This window comes from Mytilus trossulus, unplaced genomic scaffold (genome assembly GCF_036588685.1).
Source record: "Mytilus trossulus isolate FHL-02 unplaced genomic scaffold, PNRI_Mtr1.1.1.hap1 h1tg000457l__unscaffolded, whole genome shotgun sequence".
Classification (NCBI taxonomy): Eukaryota; Metazoa; Mollusca; class Bivalvia; order Mytilida; family Mytilidae; genus Mytilus; species Mytilus trossulus.
In genome coordinates, this window is record NW_026963370.1 from 336,372 (window position 1) to 363,268 (window position 26,897).

Genomic DNA, 26,897 nt, shown 5'->3' on the forward strand with positions numbered 1-26,897 from the left:
CACATCACCTCATCCCAAACAAAAAAACGACAAATGACAATCTACTGTTACCAAACATTCAAGTCTCGTTACAACACATAAAAACGCGAAAATCACACATCACCTCATCCCAAACAAAAAACGACAAATGACAATCCACTGTTACCAAACATTCAAGTCTCGTTACAACACATAAAAACGCGAAAATCACACATCACCTCATCCCAAACAAAAAACGACAAATGACAATCCACTGTTACCAAACATTCAAGTCTCGTTACAACGCATAAAAACGCGAAAATCACACATCACCTCATCCCAAACAAAAAACGACAAATGACAATCCACTGTTACCAAACATTCAAGTCTCGTTACAACACATAAAAACGCAAAAATCACACATCACCTCATCCCAAACAAAAAACGACAAATGACAATCCACTGTTACCAAACATTCAAGTCTCGTTACAACACATAAAAACGCGAAAATCACACATCACCTCATCCCAAACAAAAAACGACAAATGACAATCCACTGTTACCAAACATTCAAGTCTCGTTACAACACATAAAAACGCGAAAATCACACATCACCTCATCCCAAACAAAAAACGACAAATGACAATCCACTGTTACCAAACATTCAAGTCTCGTTACAACACACAAGGACGCGGAAATCACACATCACCTCATCCCAAACAAAAAACGACAAATGACAATCCACTGTTACCAAACATTCAAGTCTCGTTACAACACACAAGGACGCGGAAATCACACATCACCTTATCCCAAACAAACAACGACATATGACAATCCACTGTTACCAAACATTCAAGACTAAGCCACCAAAGCAAAAACAATATCTAGGTTAATTGCAGGTTCTTCTAAAGGGTATGCAGATCATATTCTAAATATTTTACCAGCGTGAATCCACAATTTGAACAGTGTTCAAAAAGTCTATATCCTTCTCGAAATACTGGATACGTATTTAATGAACTGTCTGAATGTATCATGAAGTAGATAAAAAGTATAGGTTTCTGGTGGCTTTTTATATCACTCAATGGCATTCCAATAATCTGTATGCAGCTAGATATTCAGAAAAGAATGATTCTTGTAAAAGAATTATAGTATTCATATTCAAATACTTCTATGTAAACATTGAAAATTATTACACGATTAAGAGCGCACATTAATGTTCAAAAGTCTAGTCGACTTATTTTTGAAATTGTGAAAAAGTAATTAAATAATTTAACGGATGTCGTATCTTGTAAAAATATAGATCTTTATTTTTTTAACCTGTACAAACACAACTTTTAAAACTAAAGATAACACATCTTCTATCTTAAATAATATATAGTTTTTTTAAAACCAAACTAAATCAAACATAACAAACTATCTACGTTTGTAATTTTTCAATAACAATGAAACATATAATTCCTATTCATTCAATGTATTTCCTACTATTACATGATAAACTCAATGTCTAGTTCTAATAAATAGTTGTGTGGATTTTCCTGGCAAATTCTTTGAAGGTTTTACCATATTGAAGCTCATATTACTGCCCATGTCTTTTTTCCTGTATTTCATCCTGTAATATTAAACCATAAATTAAAGTATAAAAACAAACATTTAATCAATGCATTTTTTTCTCAAATTGGTAGTTTAACTATCTTACATATCCTAATGTGTGCTTCTAATACCCTTCTACCATTTGGATTAAAATTATTCTTGAAGTCTTAAAAGGACATTGTAAGCAGAAATAAATCGCACATATCATGTATTTCGATCTTCAAAATGATATACTAGTACTAAGGATAACATTTGTTTTCAAACCGTAACGCAATCCCGTGTTACTCTTTAAATTGTGCAAATAAAATCTATGAATTTTTCACATGTGCTTGGGAAAACAATAAGAGAGTCAAAGATCCATTACCATACTTCCTGCATGTTTTAACGCAAGGATGCATCCCTTGAACTTTGATTTGGTGGCTTTGGTTGGTTCACGTGAAATGATTTTAATTGTAGAAACCGAAAAACGACTAGAAAGTGGTTCATGTTGTTAGGACAAACTAAACATTTCCATAGTATATATATGAATCAATATTACAAATCGGTCAACTGACTTATGATGCTCTCTGTTTTACCACTTCCTACCTCTCTTCAAACTTGTATCAACTGAGAGAGATATACACGCCGCTGCACTTTTATTGGCGGTGCCATGAGAAATAAACAAGTCAATACGGAGCCATTGTGATGCAGTTTTCTGGTTATCGTCCAATAACGTATTTACAACTCTCGGTATTAAATTAAGGTTTGTTATATTATCTATCTGATTATCATAAAATTATAATTATCAAAAACTTCTTATATATGTATTCACCTTAATTTCTGTCGTAGAAGTAATGCTCCAATTATTCCTATTATAATCACAACTGATGCAACTACAGAACTTGTTATAATTATCAGCTTTGAGGATTCAGAAGCTTCTGTAAATAAAATAATAAACTACAGTTTCTTGTGAAATATATATAGACATATTATTAACGTCCTTTTATTTACTACAACTGATTATTGATTTTAATGTTTATAATTGCATTTTAGCGCTAAATTTGAGAACTTGACACCAATAGAATGTTTTAAGAAATACTTTTATCTCTTTTTGGGTCTTTTTGCCCTATTATTTAATTTTTCTTTCTGTTCTTATATGTTTCGAAAATTAATTCTTCTTGCATTAGAACTAACCCTTACCTGATGAATCTTCCTTGCTGTCAACTGGTTTAGCAACTTCGAATATAAAAATATATATTGTATGCAATACAGAAAAAAATGTCAGTGCATGCTTTAAATCAAGTGAAAATTGTGCATGGTTCCTTTAGAAAGTGGAAAACATCAATAAGCAGTATATTTTACAAAATAAAATATGTATACAAGGCTTATTTTGTCTTACCATTTATCAAAAAAACATTTAGCAAAAGATGGCATTCCTTGGTGAAATATTGCAATCAGTGTTTGATTCGTATAATTTGATCATCGATTGAGATAAAACTACGAGTTTTCAATAATTTTTATTTACGGATATAATAATTCTGTTATATTTGTTGGTGTACACACAAAAATTAAAGATTCGTTTATACCAACCTTTATTTCCTTGATGTATGCGATACAAGATTAACAAAGACTGTTACAAGACGGCAAGTCAATATCATTTATGGTGACATACTGTCAAAACGGTGAAAAAAGCAAATATTGTAAATATAAAGTATTTGCAGACATTTCGGTTTCAAATTCTTAAACAATTATAATATCCGATTAACAAATATGAATATACCAATACCTGTACAAAGATCATCCTGTTGAGCCCCTACTATATTTGTTGTATATCCATCTGGGCACGGTTTACAAACTGTTTGACCTGTAAGATCTTGGTACATTCCTAAGTGACAGGGCTCACATTTCAATTGTTTGTTGTAGAAAGTTCCTGTCGGACACTCAACTGCAATGATAACGACAATAAAATTTAAGACAGTGTACAAATATTTATTTTCGGTGGACATTTTATATTTCTGGTAGTAATACGAAAAAGCATTCTACACATTCTTGTCTAGTCAATTTATTCTCAAGTCTTGCTTTTGGAACTATCAATTCTATTTTCATTTGACTGAGTGGGAATTCGCATTGTGAATGCATAGCAGGGGTCATGTTATTCTCTCAGTGTTTGTTTGTCACCAAGATTTGTGTCTTATAAATTAATCTATTAGATTTGGACGGTAAACTATGAACGCGTAATGTTGTTATATGCCAAAGATCTATTTATTTAGTATTATGATATTTGTATTTCTTACCAAGATCACTGATAAAACTTACTGCAAAATGCTTCAATTCGTATTCTGCCTGGTAAACAAACGACCTCGCTTGAAGTTTGAACCTTTACTTTATCAAACTGTACTTTTACACCAGAGAGTTCAAAAACCTTGCCAGTCTTGTTAATTTCCTGTGCAGATTTTTCCAATTCCGCTATGGCCTTTACTAGATTTAGGAGGGCTGGACTAACTGTGAAACATATAATTTTCAATGTTATATATCAAGCTTTAAGGAAATGTTAAGTTTTAGACTTAAACGTAAACGTATTAAATTAGATAATATAATCGAATGTTGTTGTTTTGTTTTGACAAATAATTGTTTGGTTTCAATAGCAGAAACCACTTTTTTGTTTACATAAAATCGCTGTTAGAGTACAGTCTAAAGAGGAAAACACTAAAAAATCGGATTCATGTATTGACCCTGTAAACCCATTACATTGTTGTTTAACACTCGTAAATGAAAGAGGGATGTAATGTCTATATTTTTAAAGTCATCTTGATGACCTACTTGCATATTTATGAACACATTATAAAATACTGACGTTTCTTTGTAGAGGTATAGCTCTCCAAATCTAAGTTGTCTCCATTGTCTAATGGTATTGTTAGAGTAATTACTGCATCCACTCCTGTACTACGTTTACGTTTTGAGTTGCACCCTTCAAAATATTGAAAAGTAATATCACAAAAATACTGAAATCCGAGACAAATTAAAACAAAAGTCCCTTATGAAATGGCAAAAAAGCTCAAGCACATCAAACAACTGTCATTTCCTGACTTGGTACAGGCAAAGAAAATGGTATATTAAACTTGGTTTTATAGCTAGCTGAAACTCTCTCTGGTTTGACAGTATCATAAAATTCCATTATACTGATAACAGATGTGTGAAAAAACAAACAGACATAAAAAGAACAAATGTCAAAACTGGGTACAGCAGTCAGCATTGATTGTTTGTTTGACATTATACTCGTTTTCTTTTTCCTTTTACGCTAATCGTCTAATCATTGCAGAAAGGAACAAAACCAGTTTTTTCTTTTTGACAAGGGACTTTTAAGTGGATTTCTAATAACGGTTTTAAGACATTTGATATTCGGGTATTTTGTTCCCTTGTATACCACCACATCCATTCTCTCTTTTTATGCAAATTTATGAAACATAAGCAAAATAAGAGAACAGTGATTTATTTACTTTGAGCTAAAAATAATTAAAGTAAACTCCCTTCACTTTTAAACTAGTTGTTTCGTTCAATCATGTGTATTTTTCTTCGATTCAAATAAAAATAATTGGTAAACATTTGGTCAATTTTTTGCCTCTTAAGAAAAACTGGTACTTTTGCATTTCTGATTACAGATAAATATGTTCCAACACATATATGATCCCTGTGATTAGGAATAAACTTGTATGTTGATAAATCCTCGTTTATTTGTTTCTAATCTGTTCTTCATTTAGAACATCCAAATGACATTTGTTTTTAATGTGTTCCTCATCTAGAACATCCAAATACCATGTATTTCTTTATATGTTATTTTCAATTGTTAAAGCCTATTTTTCCTAAGTTGTTTCAAGTATTGCAATACCATGTTTGCGGATACAAATCGATTTTTGTAGATCATGTTAACCACTTGTTTTATGCTATATTTATACAAACTGTCGGTATTTTGATAATAGAGAAGCTTTTTCTGAAAGACAAACTTACCATTGATTTCAACGTTTATTTCACATGTTTTATTAATGCCACACTGAAGTCCCGATTTTGCATTCTTCAATATTTCTGTCTTAGCATCTTCAACCTTGTGGCATGGAAAGTTTGTGTATGTCATTGCTGAATGAGTTACTATTGTACTTGGTCCATGTAATTCTATATGACAGAAAGACACACATAGTTCCTATTATAAACGGTATGATCACTTTTTATTATCTAATGTACTACGACTAAGTCTAGATATGTCTGATTCTTAAGCATTTAACTACAGTCTTTTCATCAAATCTGCTCTTGTTTAAAGTATTCATGTATGGTCGCTTCGAACATTTCTTCTTGTCATAATGGCAAAACCAGAGAACCACAGAAGAATGTCGATTTGGGAAATAAAACGAAACAAAATGAAAGATTATGATTTTGTTTCAAATACTAATTACTCGATTGTTTATGTGTGAAAGTAAATGTATCTTGTGTTATCTAGTAAATTGGAACATATAATTATGAGACATTAATTATGACAAATATTTCAATTTATGATGGAAAAAAAAGTTTGTGATTCATTGCATTGAGACGGTAGAAGTAAGGTTAGCGGTAGTCTTTTCAAGTATTTACATGACTTTTTGTTTAAAAGTTTAGATGGTCACGTGTACTTTTTGTATGAGTAGAATATTATATAAATCGTTGTAAAGCTATTACTTGAGCAAGATGGAGGTTGTCCATTCCAAATATAATTAGTTGATTGTCCACATTTGTATTGTTTCAGTGTTGTTCTGCCAGGTACAAATGCAAGTCCTGGTCTACAAGTAGCTGAACATGTAGTCGTATCACCACTGGTATTACATGTCATATGAACACCATAGGCCGATGGTTTATTTGGACATTCTGTAAAAAAGTACGTATATTTTATTGATTTAGGTAGTGCAGTTCGAACATTTCTGAACTTCAAAATAACAACTCTTTGAGACTAAATTCACAACACAACAACCGCAAATTGAAACTGCGATATTTAGAGTCTAATAATGATAACAAAAAACACACTTTGTTTTGAAAGACGTCCAAAATTTAAGATATAATGCAAGGCAAAGTAATAACGTCAAATGCAAAATTAAGTAAACTAAGTATCAGTTCAGATATCTTACTTGGACAAGTCATTGTATTACAAACTTTCTTTTCTATAGATTTTCCAACACATATATGACCACCAAGCCCTGGAACTGGATTCGAACAGTACCGATATCTGTTCTGATCTCCGCCTCCACAAGACGTGGAACAGGGTAACCATTCACTCCAATCAGTCCAACCTCCATTTACTGTAAATACAAAACTATTGTACATGCATAATTTCGTTCATTTGAACACAATTTTTAATATACTGGTGAATTATTTACCATGGAACAAAAACTTGTTGCAAATTTTATGGACATTTTAGCGTATCTAAATGTGATGTGTTCAAAAAAGTATGCTGTGTATGATTTGTACTATATTGTTGTATTTGTAGCATAATCGATAAAAGAATAAATTAGTAAGAGGAGAAGCAAATGTGTCATTGGGACACAAATAATGTCCCCACTTGTAAATAACGTCATCATTGGGCATAACTCACAAACTTTAAACGTCATTGACGTCACCTAAATTTGAACTTGATCTCAATTTCAAGGTTTTAAGCAGTGTGTAAAGGTTTCATAACATTTGGATGAGTAAGAGAACGGAAACCAATTTTAGGGCGTACGATTGCACGTAGTAATGGGCGGACGAGGGCAACACTTACTGTCCCCTATAAAGACGTCGGCAGCATACAAATGTTCAAAACTGTATACTTTATCAATACAGTTTCTACGATTAAGAAATGGCTTCCTAACAAATCAACATATTTGTTATAATGTATACAAACCTGGTGCTATCTCACAAAACGTTCCGTTGAATCGTGACGGACAAACACAAGTGTAGTTTGAAGCACCATTTCTACATGTTGCCCCATTTTCACATTCGTGTCCTTTACAGAAATCTGGTTGAAGTTGACATGTTTGTCCTGTATAACCACCAGAACACATACACTTATATCCGTTTATCTTGTTTTGGCATATATGACCATGACAAGGATTGGCTGCACATTCGTCGACAGCTAGAAATAAATCAATATATATATAATTATAGTGTTTTATTGTGATGAAATATTTAACATAAATATTCAGGACGACAACATGTGAAAATCTACGTTGTAATAAATTGTGTCACTAAACTATGTATACTAAAAGTAAATGGAAACAGCAGGGTTTATAACTTCTTCTACACAGATATACTAGGTATAATTATTGTAATATTGCAGTTTAGGAATAAATTATATGAGGAGTATTTTTATAAATCCTACCGTCGCAGACACTTGGAATAATCATCTGAAATGCCTTCGAATCTTTTTTCCATAAATCATTACTTGTTAGAAGACTATTTGTTGCAGTGGTGGAACAAGATTGTGATAGCTGCTTTACTTCATTCAACGTTAAAGCCTTTTCAATGACAGTTAAACTTGATACCAGTATATCTACAAACAACAAAAATAGTATATTGTTGAAATGCATATCGCTCTCTGTCAATCTTACTAAGGTTGGGGCGTAAAAAAAGACTTTATAAAGAAGATTTGAGGGGGATTATTCAATTCCCTTGTATTCAAAAAAAAGTAAAAATACAAAAATATCGAACTCCGAGGAAAACTCAAAATGGAGAGTCCCGAATCAAATGGCAAAATCAAAAATTCAAACACATCAAACGAATGGATAACAACTGTCATATTCCTGACTTGGAACAGGCAATGTTTTTAAACGTCATAAGGTGTAATATATGTTTAAAGCTTGTCCTTATTATCATTCTGTGTTTAAAGGGTAGAACAGATGATCTTAAACATGTTCAATATTAAAACAAGTGCAACAGGACTTTTTTCCTTATAAGCTATGAATTTTGAAACAAACTTTTGCATGACCATGGTTTTGTTTTCTTCTTTTAAACGATGACTGTTAGAAATACATTACCTCTAGGTCACTATTTTCTGTCAATGTCATAAGTACATATAAATTATACTGTATTTAAAAAAAAAAAAAAAATACTTTTTAATATATCCAATATTTATACACATTATAAACAAGTAAACATACCTGCCCTGCTTTTGATATGAATTGCTGGCTTAGTTATTTGTATTGGTGATACATGTCTGGTAAGCTTGTTACTTCCACCTTTATACAGAAGTATGTTCCCAGCAGAGTCAATTACTACAGCCACGTGTACCCATGTCTCTTGTTCTATGCTAACACCAGTTGACACGGTTTGTCTAAAAATATCAAATATCTTTAATAACCAATTAACGATTCCAGACAAAACAACTACTGTTTTGGAAGCAGTCAATTAAAACTAATAAAAAAAAAAATCTTTAATTTTGTACAGGAAAAAATTTGATAACATCATTAGTATCAAGGCGGAGTTTAATCTAGATATGGAAATTTTGTGTTGGTGCATTAATACATCAAATAATTGTTCTGTTCTCTCTTATAGCTGTTATTTGTTTAAAGCAATACCAATGTTTCAATCACGCTATAAAGTGAATCAGGTCTCATGTGAATATTCAATGCGAAAAAAAACATTGATACATAACAGACATAAACATTAAAGGTGTGTTAGTGCGTGAGTTATAAACTCACCCTGCATATGTCAGGCAAACTTTGGACTCTATGGTCAAATGCAATCCACCATTTCCGCCTATGTCAATTTCCAATCTGCTATGATCATGTATAAGTTTACACCACAGCGACACGGATAACGTCTGCATGGTCATAATGTTTCCTTTAAGACTAAGAGACACATCAACATCTTCGAGTAGCAAATCGTAATCTAAAAACGAGATCAAAGTTTTACAGACATTTGATACTGTTCCTAAGTTGAATTATTGAGAATATTCACACAAATCATGAAAAAAAATATATAATATAATTACCGTATACACCACACCGCCTGTGTTTTAAGGATAACACCCGTGTCCAAACGTTTAAGGAAAACCAGAAATAGTAACTGGAATAGGATCCACGCCAAAAACGGTGTCACTGAACACGATAGTAAAAAAATATGATCCACATTGCATAAGGGAGTTTCTAAGCAATCTCTACAACACATAATCTTTAAAAGAACTTTTTTTATTGAAACTGTAGAGTGCATATTTATTTATCATATTTTAGTATTAATATGATAGATTTATCATTATAGATGTAAAGAGCGAAAATTATGAACACACATCCAAACTGAGGAAGCATATCAGCTCTGCGTGTCGTCACATGGTCGGGCTAATTTGTTGTATCCAGCCTGGATGCGTTAGTTTATCGGAAGTAAATGATACAAAGATTTTTTAATTTCGTTTTCCGTATTAGATTGATTATCATCCCTCGACCAATAGCAACCCTTCACTTACGTATCGGGATGATACACACGCCGATATGGAAAAGACCATGTATTGGTTTGTTTTAATCTGCATGTATATATGAATATTATTTTCGTTTTATGTTTTACTTACCAATGCAATCCGATGCATGCGAGCTGCCTGAACTTTTCGTCAGTTGGTGTTCATCGCAGCTGTCACAACTTGTTGACATTTTTGTAGATGAATAAAAACCTACTGGACATGGTGTGCATGGTTCGAGTCCATTAGCAGAACTGAAACCAGGCGGACATATGTCTGTAATATACAAATGTTCAAATACCTGTGTCACAACCAGAAAGTAATATAAATCAATGTATATTTATGTACGCAACACGACACTAGATAGAGAAGAATTAAAAGAGAAGTGACATTATCATTTCGACAAACCTAACTGTAAAACATGAATGCATAATAACCTCTTCAATTAGGCTGGTGTAAATACACTTATCCTTTGTCTACACTCTATACATAGCCATTTAACCCCACAAAATAAAAGATCTACCAGAACTTGTTGAAGTCATGTATATTGTCCGTTTTATAAAGCTATTTTTATAAGGCTGACGTCAGTTGATTTCTAAATGATTGTTGATGCCCCTCTTGAAGCTTTAAATAGTATATGGAACTACCAAGCTTTTAAATATATAGTTATACGTTTTGGTTTCCCTATGCACTAGAACAAAAACATGCATTATGAATAACATTCAAAATACAAGTGCAACTAACTTTTAGGGTCTTCACCAATTGCTATGTTGGGATTTGTCTTATTTTGGATTTTGCCATGGCGTTATCATTTTGTTTCCGCCTTTCGTTTTAACAACATAATCAGCAAGTGGTGTTTATATGGCTTTCTATCATTTAAAAACCACGATTACAATAAGTGTTCTTCATTAGTTTCATGTAATTATTAAAATTAGTTGTACCAACCTTTGCATTCTGTCTCCATCTCTGTGCCTTCATCTTCTGTGGACATACCACGAGGACAGGCTGTACAATTAACGGTTTCAATGTCACTTTTGTAGAACCCTCTTGGACACTTATGACACGCCCCTACGTCTGGATCGAGATAGGATCCTCCAGCACATGCGGCTTAAAATTAAATCAAAAATGATTGTTTTCCAGATAGTACTATAATTTGTACTGTTTGGTTTAACACATATTGATTAATAGCATTCAATACAGTAAACATCCTTAAAAGTAGCAGTATACATATTCAAAGCCTAATGATACTTGTTTTAAACATAAACATAAAAGTATTAAAAATACAAAGGTTACTCATTTTAAAATTTTGTTGACACACACTATCAATTGAAATATGACTCACAGATAAACAAATTGTAGTACGGGCATATCAAATATCTAAAGAAATAAGGAAAATGTTGCTATAATGTGTGGAATTTGAGTTTAGAAACGAACAACAAATTCAAAAAGTAAAAATGATAACATATTTACCACATGTAAGTGTAGAATATTTAGGAAACCTTCCTGGGTCACAATCAATGTCTACATCGCCGAACTGATAGGATGTCCTATCTATTTGAGCATTTGGTACATCCATCACGCCTTGATTCATCATATTCCTTGTTATATTAATGACCAGTTGAAATTTTTCGTTTGCATTTTTCATTGCACTGACTGTACCGTTACCAAATGGTTCATATTTTCTAATGAACGCAAAAGTCAGAAAAATTTCATCACTCGCTGCTCTTCTAGCTCGTCTTCGTTTTCTAGTTGTCCCACATGTCACCTCTACGTTTTCGACATTGCATGTTATCTTGTTCGGGCAAACACCTATAAAACCAGGATCAGATTGCAGCTTTTGCATGAGATTGACAAAGTTTTGTTTAATCTGATCTTGTGTTGCTTTATCGTTACAATCTCCTTTATAAACCAGTTCACCAGGTATCCGATGGTGTCTACCAATTCTTCGTGCTGAAAGAGAAAAAAAAGAAAAAAGATTTAACTCTTTTTTCATTGTTTAATGAACACATATACTTCTATTGGACATATTAAGTTAAAACAAATTTCGAAGAATTAAAGAAATGTTCTATGTTTCATGATGTCCTGATAAATGTTTTTTTTTCAAAGTTATACTCAACGCTCAGCTTTTGAAAATTAGTTGAAAAATGCAACATTTTTCTTCTTGTGAATAGATACATTGTACAAAAACCATGTATTGTGATTCGGTATTTATAAATGGTACTAAATCAGGGACATCTTTAATGAAATTTTTTTGCCACAATCATTAGGAAATTACACTAGTGAATAAAAAATTCTAAAACTTCAAAACCAATGACATTCTTAATTTTACTTGATTAAAAAACTTTTGTTATGACATACCATTGCAACATTGATTGAGCAAGTACGTATGTATGCTATATCATGTGTTTTGTTAACCAACTATCGAAATACAAAAATAAAAGATGTTGTATAACTGCAAACGATATAATTCTCTACCAGTCCAAACAACATAGACCTAAACAACTATAGATCAACGAACGGGCTGCAACAACCAGCAGAACCAATATCACAGTGACAGCTATATAAGATTCCCGCAATGACAAACGCAATAAATTCGAACGAGAAAACTAACGGCCTAATGTATGTTAAAGAAAAAACTAAATACAAAATATGATATACAGTGTATATAAAGTGCGAATCCAGCTAGTTCATTTTTACTGTTATATGCGGGTATGTCTATTGTAGAATAAAGGATCATGGGAAAACTGTATTTGTTTACGTTTTGAAAATATCAAGTTAAGTGATTTAAAGGTAGGTTTTAGCATATTTTCATTGTGATATGTCTTTATAATATACAAACATAGCATTAAAGTTCAAATAAGTGTTATAAAAGCATCATAATATAGCATATCGATTATTGAAAGCGATCCATTTTAACTATAGATGCGATGAATTATCACTGTTAGTGCAGTCATTATTAATGTAGAATTTCCAAAGATGCGAGGAATTTTTATTGTAGAATTATGTGATAAATGGACTTGCAACAAATGAAAAAAACTAAGTTGATGACTTTAGGATTTATGATACATGTATTTCCAAATTGAAATACAAACTCCTAATTCATTCCTCATCAAATATATAGCTTTTCAAACTTGTAACAAAAGCGATTCTCAAAATGTCATACTGTATTCTTCAGATTACGTTTCTCCTTGATTTTCATCAAAATTTTGAAGATATTTTTATATTTTTTTGCAGTTAAAAATTGATATGGCGGAGTTTAAGTGCAGTCTGTGTAAAATTGAAACGAGTACATTTGAGGACGTTATCTTCCACGCAATACATACGCATGCGAATATCCAAATGCGACCCACTATTTAACTCTATTCTGACTCATATTAAGCCCATTATAAATATATTAAAAAAGTAGCGTGGATTTTTTTATCCCTTTTTATCCCGTCTCGTTTCGTTTTTGAGCCATATATAGATGTCGTATGTGACAATGAGACAACTCTCCATCCGAGTCACAATTTATAAAAGTAGACCATTATACGTCAAAATACATTCTTCAACATGGAGTCTTGGCTCACACCGAACAGCAAGTTATAAAGGGCTCCAGTGTAAAACCTTTTAAACGGGAAAACAAAGGTTCAATCTATATCAAGATGTACGTAATTAGTGGTGAAGTGTCATGGAAATGGATAAAAAAAAAATAAGGATAAAGATCCCTATACGCTTTATAAGAAACTAAATGGAATACATTTGAAATAAATGTTATTTCTATTGAATTTATTAGAGTGTTTTAAAACCAAACTTTCCTCCGTAAGTTCAATTTTATCAAATCTTTCTCTTACTTTATCTATTGTTTGAGCAAGTCGGCTAAATTAAGGCTTTACATCTAATTTCCTAATGCATGTAAAGCAAAACTTTGGTTGGCTTGCGTGCTTTGTTTGTATAATTGTTTATATAAACTTTGTAAATAAGATTGACATTTTAAAACAATATGAATAGGCATAGTTTAACCTGTATTTTTAATATTTGAATTAAATTGAGTGTTATCATAATGATTATCCAATAAAAAAAGCAAGCAAGTCAACCAAAGTCTTGCTCTACATGCTTAAAGAAATGACCTGTAATAGATAAAAAAAAAAAAAAGGATAAAATTATACTGACAGTGAAAATGCACCGCATATACATGTACAATACTAATGATTCGCTCCACAGTAAAAATGAAAGAAAAGTATCATTATTCGACAGTAAACATGACTAGCATTACGAAATCATCATAGTTGAATTTAGTTAAATATGAAGAAACTGAATGACCAAACATATTCTACGTTATACAAATTTAATAATTGTATTTAAATGAATATTTTTTGCTGCAACAACATCTTACCTGTTAGTTATAAAGCACCTGCACGATCTGTTCGTGGAATGTCCTAAATATTCACCTATTTTGGTATATATTTCACAGCTGGATGGCTTTAGGCGCGATAAAACCTCGCTAGCATCTCTTACTTTGTTTTATTAGTATTATGTATTTTTGAACATATACATTTAAACTCATTTTCTTCATTTTCTTCAAAAATTAAAAAAAGTTCGTCTGTTTATTTATCATTCTACATTAGACATTTATGGCATATACAGTAAAAATGATATTTAGGATCAGCTGATATACAGCAACAAACAACCAATAAATTACAGGCTTCTGATATGAGACAGGCATTTACAACATGTGGCAGGTTTAACCATATTAATTGGCTTCCATCCCTCCACCTAACCTGGAACAGTGTTATAACAGTACAACATATGAACAAATTAAGAAATTAACTCACTAGATCGATACAAAGCAACAACAAAATTGACAAAACAAGATCCGGACGAGGCAGAATATTTATTCCTCACATAATAATAGGCACTGAGTAAAAGTCAGAATAGAAATTGGGAATGTGTCAGACAACAACCCGACCATATTCAATGCAGCGAGAAGTTCCCACACCCGGAGGTGTCCTTCAGCTGGCCCCTAAACAAATACAGTGTATATATACTAGCTCAGTGATGAACCCCATACTAAACTCCGAATTATACACAAGAATATAAAATGAAAAATAAAACAAGACTAACAACGGCCAGAGGCTCCTGACCTGGGACAGGCGCAAAAATTGTGGCGGTCCCTTGTGAGCCAAGGCTCTGTGTTGAAGGCCGTACATTGACCTATAATGGTTTACTTTTTTTTTAAATGTTATTTGGATGGAGAGTTGTTTCATTGGCACTCACACCACATCTTCCTATATCTATCTATTACATTCTCAATTTTATTTATTATGAGATCTCAACCCTCCCCCTATACATCTAGCCAATGTAGACAAGTAAACGCATAACAATACGCACATTCAAATTCAGTTCAAAAGAAGTTCGCGTCTGATGTCAGAAAATGTTACAAAAGAAAATAATCAAAATGACAAAAATACATAAATAACAACAGACTACTAGCAGTTAGCTGACATGCCAGCTCCAGACTTTAATCAAACTGATTGAAAGATTATGTCTTCATCATATGAATGTCAGGCGCAATCTTTCCCGTTATGGGTTTAGTATCATACCATCATAACAGATATATGAGAAGAACATAACCCGTGTTATGCCAACAACTGGTTTTCAAATAAATGTGTTTAGTTCCGATGTAAATACCCTATAAGTGAATCAATATTAACACCAAAATATGCAATCGTTAATGACCTGACAACAGTATCGTAACTATGTCCCTTCTTAATAAGTCTAGTTTAAAGTTTTGTTCGCTTCTGAGGTGAATACTGACATTTTTGTGCTTTCTGCAGAATATTTCCATACAATATTGGATGTAAAATACCTGAATGTATAAGAAAGCAGGAGTACATATTTGAGAGTACTCACAGTTTCTAGCTGCTACTCCAATGGTTATAACAACTTATAAAAACATGTATATAAGACTAAACGTGTCAATCACTCATTCAACATCCAACAGATTTAAAGACGTCATTAACAGTTTATTACTTATCGTTTCTTTCAAATCATATTCTTACAAGTACATCCGGGAACTGTCAGTAATGGGCTCCATTTCCCAGCCACGGTAGAGCAGGTAAATAATCCTGTAAACGTAGCTATTCCCCCTACACCAAGTGGTATATCATATCTATCGTTACACTGCATAGCACACTGTGTACCATACATCCACTTATCACACGTTAAAGCTCCATTTTTTGGTGGCTGGAGTACTGGACATTTATTTTCTACAAAGTAGTTATTTCAAACTGATTTATAGGTAATTAATTATCAAAGGTACCAAGATTTTAATTTAGTACGCCAGACCCGCGTTTTGTCTACATAAGACTCATCAGTGACGCTCATATCGAAATATTTATAAAGCCAAACAAGAACAAAGTTGAAAAGCATGTAAAATCCAAAATACTACATGCTAGTATACAATTTGAATGGTCATATTAGCAAATGGCATAACGTTTCATACGTCTACCGCATTTTGCCAATAAAATTTAAAAAAAAAAACGACAGATATAAGCTTACATATTCTTGAATCATTCAATTATTTACGAAGGTACTTTTTCCCATGAGTATTTAAATCGTTCCAAACATCTTCTCTTAGTCACCAAAGGCTTTACACATCAATTATTTGATTTGATAACAAGTTCTACTACAAAATGAAAGTATTTCCAATTCATGATAACCCCGCTATAGGAATGAGTTACTAGGTATAACGCTAATGAGCGATCGGTCTGAAAACATTTCAAACAGAATAGCATACTTACAAAAGAATATGAAATCAAATTTTAGGACACTCTAGATACGATATGCAGCTCCATTGATAAATAAAGTTTATAACATGGCATTTTTCATATCAGACCCCTTATCAACCCTAGTTCATGATATCAGCCTGAAAGCCGACAGGCTCGAGGAATGATTTTGACTATGGGATGATAAGGGGTCTGATATGAAAAATGACATGGTATGTTCTTTTTATCATGTAGTTCAACAGAAGACATACAGACAAAAAATATTTTCAAAAATTTGAAAAAATTCTTTTGTTGTAATTTCTGTTTTGCAAATTTTTGCAAATTTATTTTACTGATTCTTAATAACTTTTTTTGGTTTAAACAAAGAAACGTACCAGTGAGGTACATTTTCCGGAATTTGCCGAATGACGTCGAAATGTCATCCAATAACGTTACAGCACAGCATGCGATAATAACCGGGAGCAGCTGATATGAAACGGAAACAGTTGATATAAACCAGAAGCAGTTGATAACAAAAGTCATAGCACACGTCTAAGGCAATTTTTCTAGTTTTATGAAAAACATATAGGTACAAATAAGATTTATCATGGGGTACAATTATACCATTATTTTATATAAGTATATGATAATATCAGATTATTACAAGGCTTTTTTCATATCACATGTATTATCAGCCCAAGGTTCAATATCAGCCCAAGAGCCGCATGGCTCGAGGGCTGATATTGACCGAGGGCTGATAATACATGTGATAAAAAACAAGGCATGTTATGATCTTTTTATCATATGCTTCAACAGTGGAGAAAAAAATCAGATTCCTATATTGATCCTTTAACGTGGTTCCCAAATAGGAGTTCAAAACGTGAAAAATTAACGGACGTTGAACCCCAAATTAAGTACATTCGATATGAAATCTTTCTATCATATGACTAAACAGAGAAGAAAAATATTTTAATATGGACGAATCGACAAAAATATACATACTAAACATTTTTAGAAAATCAACTTTTTAAAAGTAATTTCAAAATTATATTGTTTGAAACTTTAAAAATGCATTTACTAATAATTTGTTTGTTTGTTTGTTTTTTATTTATCAATGTTTTTATTATAATTTTACACAATTAACTTTCTAATATCCAAATCATGATTGTTTTGTACACTAGTTTGTAATGTTTTTCATTGAAAACGTAGCATTTGAGGTGTATTTTCCGGGATTTGCCGAGTATCACCGGAATGCCATGCGATAACGTTACGGAAAGGCATGTGATAAACTTTTTATATCAGCCCGCTAAGCATGAATTCGAAAAATATGGAATTTACATTCATATCACATGTATTATCAGCCCAAGGTTCAATATCAGCCCAAGAGCCGCATGGCTCGAGGGCTGATGATACATGTGATAAGAAACAAGGCATGTTTTGATCTTTTTATCATATGCTTCAACAGTGGAGAAAAAAAATCAGATTCCTATATTGATCCTTTAACGTGGTTCCCAAAAAGGAGTTCAAAACGTGAAAAAATTAACGGACGTCGAACCCCAAATTAAGTACATTCGATATGAAATCTTTCTATCATATGACTAAACAGAGAAGAAAAATATTTTAATATGGACGAATCGACAAAAATATACATACTAAACATGTTTAGAAAATCAACTTTTTAAAAGTAATTTCAAAATTATATTGTTTGAAACTTTAAAAATGCATTTACTAATAATTTGTTTGTTTGTTTGTTTTTTATTTATCTATGTTTTTATTATAATTTTACACAATTAACTTTCTAATATCCAAATCATTGTTTTGTACACTACTTTGTAATGTTTTTCATTGAAAACGTAACATTTGAGGTGTATTTTCCGGGATTTACCGAGTATCATCGGAATGCCATGCGATAACGTTACGGAAAGGCATGTGATAACAATCGAAGCATGTGATAAACTTTTCATATCAGCCCGCTATGCATCATTTCGAAAAATATGGAATTTACATTCATATCACATGTATTATCAGCCCAAGGTTGAATATCAGCCCAAGGTTGAATATCAGCCCAAGAGCCGCATGGCTCGAGGGCTGATATTGACCGAGGGCTGATGATACATGTGATAAGAAACAAGGCATGTTATGATCTTTTTATCATATGCTTCAACAGTGGAGAAAAAAAATCAGATTCCTATATTGATCCTTTAACGTGGTTCCCAAATAGGAGTTCAAAACGTGAAAAAATTAACGGACGTCGAACCCCAAATTAAGTACATTCGATATGAAATCTTTCTATCATATGACTAAACAGAGAAGAAAAATATTTTAATATGGACGAATCGACAAAAATATACATACTAAACATGTTTAGAAAATCAACTTTTTAAAAGTAATTTCAAAATTATATTGTTTGAAACTTTAAAAATGCATTTACTAATAATTTGTTTGTTTGTTTGTTTTTTATTTATCAATGTTTTTATTATAATTTTACACAATTAACTTTCAAATATCCAAATCATTGTTTTGTACACTACTTTGTAATGTTTTTCATTGAAAACGTAGCATTTGAGGTGTATTTTCCGGGATTTGCCGAGTATCACCGGAATGCCATGCGATAACGTTACGGAAAGGCATGTGATAACAATCGAAGCATGTGATAAACTTTTCATATCAGCCCGCTAAGCATCAATTCGAAAAATATGGAATTTACGTTCAATTAATGCTATTATCATACAGTAAAAATCATATGTTTTTTAGGCTAAGTATATGATAATATGACATAAAAATTGCATAAACAGAAGAAAATACACACAATTGATATATAATCAGTAGTAAACCAGTATGTGCTGCTCATTCTTAGCGGAGTATGTTAATTTACTTACTTTTACAATACGGTTTCTCTCGGTTTCCCCAATCCCAGTAAAGTTCACCAGATGTCACATTCTTTCTACAAGTCATCTTCGCATTTCCAACTAAAGGATAACTCCCTTTGCATTTTATATCACATTCGGATCCATACTGAAATTTATTTTTGCACGTGTACTGAAGATAGAGATCCCCATTAAAAACTGGAGTACCACAAAACTGTACTAAAAACAAAAAACACAACACATTTAATAATCATGTTTGTAAATTATTCACAGCAAAACGTAACCAACAGTGACGGAAAATTTGGAAACACATATTAATCATTTTATCAAAGATATTAGATGTGAGGTATGAGTGCCTATGAGACAACAAACTGTAAACGTTTTTATATTTGCTGATCTAGATTTCAAAAACGTACAATATCTATTGGGAATATTAGTGGAAACTTAAAGACAAGTTTTTTTAACTATGTATTAGATTTTAAAAGTACAGATTTTTGAGTATTGTTGACAAATATGAATAGAAAAAAGACCTGATTAAATAGTTATATAAGTCCTTATGTTAGATTGCTTTTGGTATATTTTCAATGTGCATTAAAATATACTAGTATATTTTCGGACTAAAGTCCGAATTCACACGAAATAACGTAAACTGTGTTTACATGTAGTATACTTGAATACAATAACTTAACTTACTCTGTACAATAACAAAAAATGTACATAGAGGAGATGTATTACTGTTAGCATCCTCTGCGACATAGGCTACTTCCGTTATATTTTCAAACATCTGTCCGGACAATGGCCCTTTTGTTTGTGTCACGGTAGGTACCACTCCTGAATTATCTTTAGCTGATGGTGTTATCCATGATACTCTCGCCTTGCTACTTCCAATATCAGCAAATGTAGTTATAGTGGGTGGACATTTAATAATTTCTGGGGGTGTTTTATCTGAAGAAAAATTGATAAACATAAATGAAACAAATAAGTTATATAGAGTTTAAATAATTATAACGATGGTGCACAATTCATTATTGTGATGTGTTTCTACATCAACGTGATTCGAGAGAGTAACACATGCGTGCCGTAAAGATGGGAATTCATTGTCGTTTGTCTAATATTATGTGGCAAATACTTCCAGCATGTTCAGTACGAGCAAAAAACTAATAACAAATACAATACAAAGGTCCCGAAATAAGGATCAACAGTCACATGTATAAATTGTGCAACATTAGAACCACCAATGGACAATTTAAGTATATATTGTGTTGCTCACAAGGAAGCAATTAAACCAAGAATTCAAAAGGATGAAGTTGAAAACATTCCTTTATAAATTGTACGGACACCTTCACGAGTTGATCGTTATGATAAAAACCGTTGTACAGATGATATCGGATATGTTCCTTACTTTGTAACTACAATCCCCTTCCCTTTCATGAATATGATCTACCGAAAAATAAAATTAAGAATGGAAATGGGTAATGTATCAGGCTATTTACCGGATATGTAATAAATGAGCAACACGACGGGTGCCACATGTGGAGCAGGTTCTGCTTAGCCTTCCGGAGCACCTGAGATAACCCCAAGTTTTTGATGGGGTTCGTGTGGCTTAGTTTTAGTTTGTTATGTTGTGTCATGTACATATTATTATTTGTCTGTTTGGTTTGTTTCTCTTTCAGCCATGTTGTTGTCAGTTTTTTTGTTTTTTATTAATGAGTTTGATTGTCCCACTGGTATCTTTCGCCCCTCTTTTAAATATTAGTAGGGACTGAAATATTAACAAGAGTTTTATCACCGATCAGAAACACCAAAAGTGACCTTATTTCTATTTCCTTTCTACCCTATATATATATGAAATAATACATTGTCGTGTTGAATAGATGATAACCTTATTATGCTTATACTAGAGCGACTGTCAGGAAAACAATTGGCATAAAACATTTATTCGGCTGATATGAAAGCTCGGTAAGCTGCTACTTTTTAAGGTGTAGGTTAAACCAGGCGAGGATTATATGAGCATACTAACTGAAGATTTTTACCTTTGCACAAAGGCAATGATCTGGACCATTTTCTATCTTCTTTGCATTTACTCCCCAGTGATGACTGTGAAACATATCCCTGGTCACACTGAGATACGCAAAAAGTTCCAAAAGGAAAGCTTACGGTGTTGTTTTCACATTTCGCGTGTCCATGGAAAGGTCGAATGTTTGTGTCATTTGTGCAGTGTATTACTGAAATGAAAAATATATCAGTTGTGGTATTTTTATACCAAGAATGATTATGAATAACATGTCAGTATTAGAGATAACTTCCAAATGCCTGAAGCGTAAGACTGTTTACTGAGCATTGCTATTAAGATTGACATCTGCATGGCGGACTTAACTTGTATATATTTTACTTAAATCTTGAACGTGCGTTATCCTGCAGGTTAGAAACACTCAAAATAAGAATACATGTTAACATCACATGACACATTTTGGAGCAGCTAGATTTCATAAAATCATCATACTTATTATTTGTAATTAATTCATCAGCAAGTTATGTTAACATTGTTTTATGAATTTCGCTGTTTAAGTAAGATTAAGATTCTAACTTGTTTATTTTTAAACTTGTTCCTTTTTTTTATTTTCTAAATACTTGTACAAGGTATATATAGCCATATTGACAAATTGATAGATGTAAATACTGTCAAAATTAATTGATAATTCGTGATCCCAAAATATAAATTGATTTATCAGAACAAATGAGATGAGGTATTGATTCAACCTCTACACAATAACTAACCTGAACATGTTGGTGCTGGGTGATCGAACTTTTTCTCTGCAATACATTTTATTTTGGGTTGTCCGTTAAGTTGGTACCCCTTTTGACATGTGAATGTGCATGTTGTTCCCATCAATACTTCAGCATTTTTACATGTCACGTAGCCATTCTCAGGCCGTGATGGCTGCTGACATGTTATCACTGATACAAAATATATGGAGACAAATAATCAAACATATTAAGACAAAAGGTGTTTGACAGTTTGTATACATGTACACAAAAATGTGTAGTTTCTAAACTTTTTTTTAATCTAATATAGACAGTTTTACAGTATACGAGATTTTAGAAGCAAATCATATTTTTTTTCTTGAGGTAAACTATTTTAAATACGTCCTTTCACCTGTATCTCAAATAAGATCGATACTCATACAACTTCTTCTTTTGTTTTGTTTGTTTTTTCTTTGCTTTTTGTCTATCTAATGAGTGGACACATTTCAAACTGTCGTGATATTTAAAGTTATCTTTAATTCTAAATGTACCTTCTACATTAATATTCTTTGTACATGATGTCTGGTAACCTTCTTTGTCTGATGTATGAAACCATATTTGGTTCTTTCCTCTATGTAAGGTAGCTGGACTTGGAGGATTACTTTCTACGCTGTATAAAAAGTAACGTATAAACTTAATGACTTTTAACTAGTTGTCAGTAACTGCTACTTCAAAGTCAAACCATTTGCAACTGACTTTTTTATGCTGTTATACCACTGTTACAGGTTGGAGGAGAAGGGATAACTAACATATTTCAATCTCACCACATTCTTTCTATGTCTGTCCCAAATGGGGAGCCTAAATTTGAGTTGCCTTTGGTTGGTGCTAGTCATTTATTTATGCTTTTTGTTTATTTATTTTGTGATCTCAGTTAGTATGTTGGGTTTTTTTGTTTTGGTTTTTTTAGGTGTTCCTCATTTTGTTGTGTTGTGGACTGTTGCTATATGGTGTTTTATTCGTTTATGAAGCCGCACGTGTACGGTGACCTTTTTCACTGAAGTCGTTTAATTTGAATAGTTTTCGTATTTGCAATCATGCCACCTCTCTTATCTTATGATTTAATACATTAATGAAAACATAAGAAACTTAAGGTACCAACTATTTCGAGTAAATCACCAAGTCAACCTAAAGTCCAGGGGATCTCTTCCTGTATAATGTATACAGATGCGTACTGGTCCTGGGCACTTTAAATATTTTCGGGATGACACATATAACAATGAGATGCAATTGCACGGAGATTATATACAACAATGGGGGGAGGGGGGGAGTTTATATCAATTGGTCATAAATGTTCATGTTTTTATCAGCTAATATGTCTGTTCAAACTGTGTATTGGTCTTTTCGTGTAGAAATTTGATTAAAAAAATAAAAGAAAATTGACATTTAAGAATAGTAACAAACTTTAAAAAAAAACCATGTGTATCAATTTGTATGTAGCTTCACAATATATATCTTCCCATGTGACCAAATCAATTGTTTAATTTTGCTCAAACATATAAATTATTAAATACATTACAAAAAGGCCTTGGGATATTTGAATGCATTGCTACATGTACTTACACTGTTTGACCATCCTCGGAATCATTCCCTTTGAACTGTCAACACCTTGGAATATTTGAATGCATTGATACTTACATTGTTTGACCATCCTCAGGATCATTTCCTTTGAATGGTCCAAATGTTATCACTTTGGTGATATCCCCTGGTGGTGCAGTCACAATGGCGTCAATTTTAAAACTGGTACAATCGATCGATGGTGGATGATTTGGAGGAGGACCTGAATTAAATAAACAACTTAGATTAAAATTCATTTGGTAGGGGCTGATTTTTTTTCATTTAAACAAGGCTCTTCGGTCTTACTTGTCTTGCAGGCTAGTACTGCGCATCCTGACTGTCAACAATTACTCGACTTAAATGGCATACACGATATTCTGCGATAGAAATTACAAGTACGTCTTCTATAATATAAGGGAACAATAATTTAACTTCAAGGGAGAGGGCTAATGGTTTTTAATGAACTTTGATTATATACAGATACATTTGTGAAAGGTTTTTTTCTCTCTCTTATGAAATCGGTTCCTTAGAGAAATTAACCAAGACCAAAAGGCAAAAAAAGAGATTTGATGTTACATAACATTAATATGTTGTGCCTCTCCAACGTGACTTTCTGCCAAAACTGACTGCTTGAACACAATAAATTGCTCTACAGGAAAAGGCGATATCGGGCGTATGTCATTTGCGACAAATTTTAAAATTTGTATTCTTTCATTTTATTTTTTCATTTGTGCCGATTATATATTTCCTCTTTACAGTTTCACATAGGTGAGTGTATACTGGTCATACATATCGGAAGGCCAATGCAAATGATCGCGTGAAAGGTACTTGATGTATACTTATTTTTTCTACATTCATCTTTAGTGTCTTCGCAATGACATTTCTGCAATATTTATAGATGGAACTTTTAAGTGCTGTCCGAAATAATTTCAATAGTTATATACTTTTTCACGGATGTGAAAATAGAAACTATGTACCTGTTTTTTACGACATATTCACCAGCGAAAGATGAACAGTGTTATGAAGTTATGAGAAAAATTATAAAATGACTTGCGATCTCTGTCGTCAAAACAATTTCGAATTCCATTGTGGCCAAGATTATGCATATTGACTTTGAACAAGCAACTCATAACGCACTTATAAAAGGTTTATATTTGTCCTGCTATATTGATCTATTTGATTCTCTATGTGTAAGTTGTTAGTTTATGATAAAAGATACACGTAGTTATAAAAAAGAAAATACTTTTCTTACAGTTATTACGTTGATGGGCTATGGATTGGGTTGATGGAAAAGAAAATAATGAGCAAGTATTGCAGAATGCATCGAAAAAAGGCAAACAATGAAACAGTAGAAAATGAAGGAGTGCTAAGATGTAAGGAAAATACAATAAAGGATAGAAAGAACAACGAATTCAAAAATGGTATAATAAGAAACAAAATAATGACATGAAGAGCTCCCGTACAGTTTATTTGTTGTTTGAATTTAAAATGAAATTTAAAAAAATATATATATTTCAAGGAGTGTAATTTTGACTTCATTGTCATTATTGAGGGGTATGTCCTATTAAACATGGCGGTACTTTCATACTATTATTTACATGTATAAGTGTTTATTCTGAACAAAAACTCATTGTGCTCAGTGACCATTTGTTAAAATACAAATAACATTCATCAGCTGATGGAAATGAGTATTTTTCTTTAAAAAACTGAACTACCTTCATCTTGGCAAAACAAAAAACATAAGATATCTCCGACAACAGAACCAGCCATTCCTCCAATAACTGCACCTACAGGACCTCCTACAACCTCTCCAATTCCTGTACCAATTGTACCCAGTGTATTGCTTATACTCATTGCTTGTCTTTTTTCTCGCAATGAAAAGTTCCCTGAAAGAGATTTTGAACTTTTAAAAATATTTAGGCTGCATCAGTATGCACATTGTTCATGTTCATTTTTTCAATAAGTAGCTACATGTATATTAAAAAATGTAATACTTACGTGAAATAGTTCAACATTACTACTATAAGCGCTATATGTAAATCAAGCTATTGATTGACAAATGTTTTATCTTAAACTGCGTTTAGAATAATACAATATTCCTTTATAAAGATTTTTAAAATAAGTCCTTTCACAGAATGCAACATTGCAGTGTTTGGACTTGGTGGCCATCTGCATGTGATTAAATGAATGCTGAGCAAAAGAAAAATTTAATCCGTATACATTATATCATGGTCTATCTATAGCTACTTGTAAATCCTAAGCCGGTTATACACGATGTCTGCAGCCACTGCGATGTATGCCGCAGTTTTTTGGTAAAAAAAAAAACGAGTAAGAAATTTCAAGTTTCTGACAATTTGTATGATGAATGTTTATCACAAACTTGTTTCAAAAGCAGTTTCTCAACGCTCCGCTCGGCAATATTTTTTAAACGTTTTCCGGAATAACGCTTCAATTTTGAGAACCATAGATCTGCCCCTGGCCAGAGATCTGAATAGCTTATAATAAGATTATTGTTATTTGTACATACCATATACTACTTGTATCCATTTTCCATTCTCACATATGTGCTCAGTCATATGGGCAGACTTTGGTTCAGATAGTCGACATGATTTGCCATTTGGAACGGATGTTGAGTTGTATCCACATTTCGTCTTTAGATAGCTTGATACTGGACACACTTCCTTGGACACAAATCCTACCTAGTATACAAAGAGTTAAAAATTGCCACTTAAATATGTAATAATGACGAAAATTATAACTTGAACAGAAACTGTTTAAGCTAGGGGGTTTATAGTTCATCCGATGTTTCTGTTCATAGCGCTTTTGTTGTTGTTGTTGGTTGTGTTGGTGGTAAGGAATGTTATTTGTATAAACGTCTTTTTTAAGAAAAGAAGGGGTCATAGTGTTGTATTTCTTTGCGTGAAGGTTGTGACTTCTGATCGATGGTCTCGCCTTTCA

General features: G+C 32.4%; 1 protein-coding gene across 1 annotated transcript; it reads right to left on the reverse strand.

Annotated features, from left to right (window-relative positions):
• Positions 1 to 1,343: 1,343 nt before the first annotated feature.
• LOC134702399 (sushi, von Willebrand factor type A, EGF and pentraxin domain-containing protein 1-like) lies at positions 1,344 to 26,515 on the reverse strand. Its single transcript, XM_063563302.1, has 24 exons — positions 26,467 to 26,515; positions 25,655 to 25,825; positions 24,021 to 24,162; positions 22,877 to 22,995; positions 22,359 to 22,538; positions 20,274 to 20,525; positions 19,593 to 19,799; positions 16,009 to 16,215; positions 11,441 to 11,920; positions 10,916 to 11,077; positions 10,085 to 10,246; positions 9,222 to 9,411; positions 8,682 to 8,854; positions 7,904 to 8,074; positions 7,427 to 7,657; positions 6,675 to 6,845; positions 6,232 to 6,417; positions 5,533 to 5,694; positions 4,382 to 4,495; positions 3,844 to 4,029; positions 3,314 to 3,472; positions 2,728 to 2,763; positions 2,360 to 2,465; positions 1,344 to 1,567 (listed from the first exon to the last, which is right to left on the reverse strand). The coding sequence occupies exons 1-24, from the start codon at positions 26,513 to 26,515 to the stop codon at positions 1,456 to 1,458; spliced, it is 4,128 nt and encodes a 1,375-aa protein (XP_063419372.1). The 3' UTR covers positions 1,344 to 1,455.
• Between the last annotated feature and the right edge of the window lie 382 nt (positions 26,516 to 26,897).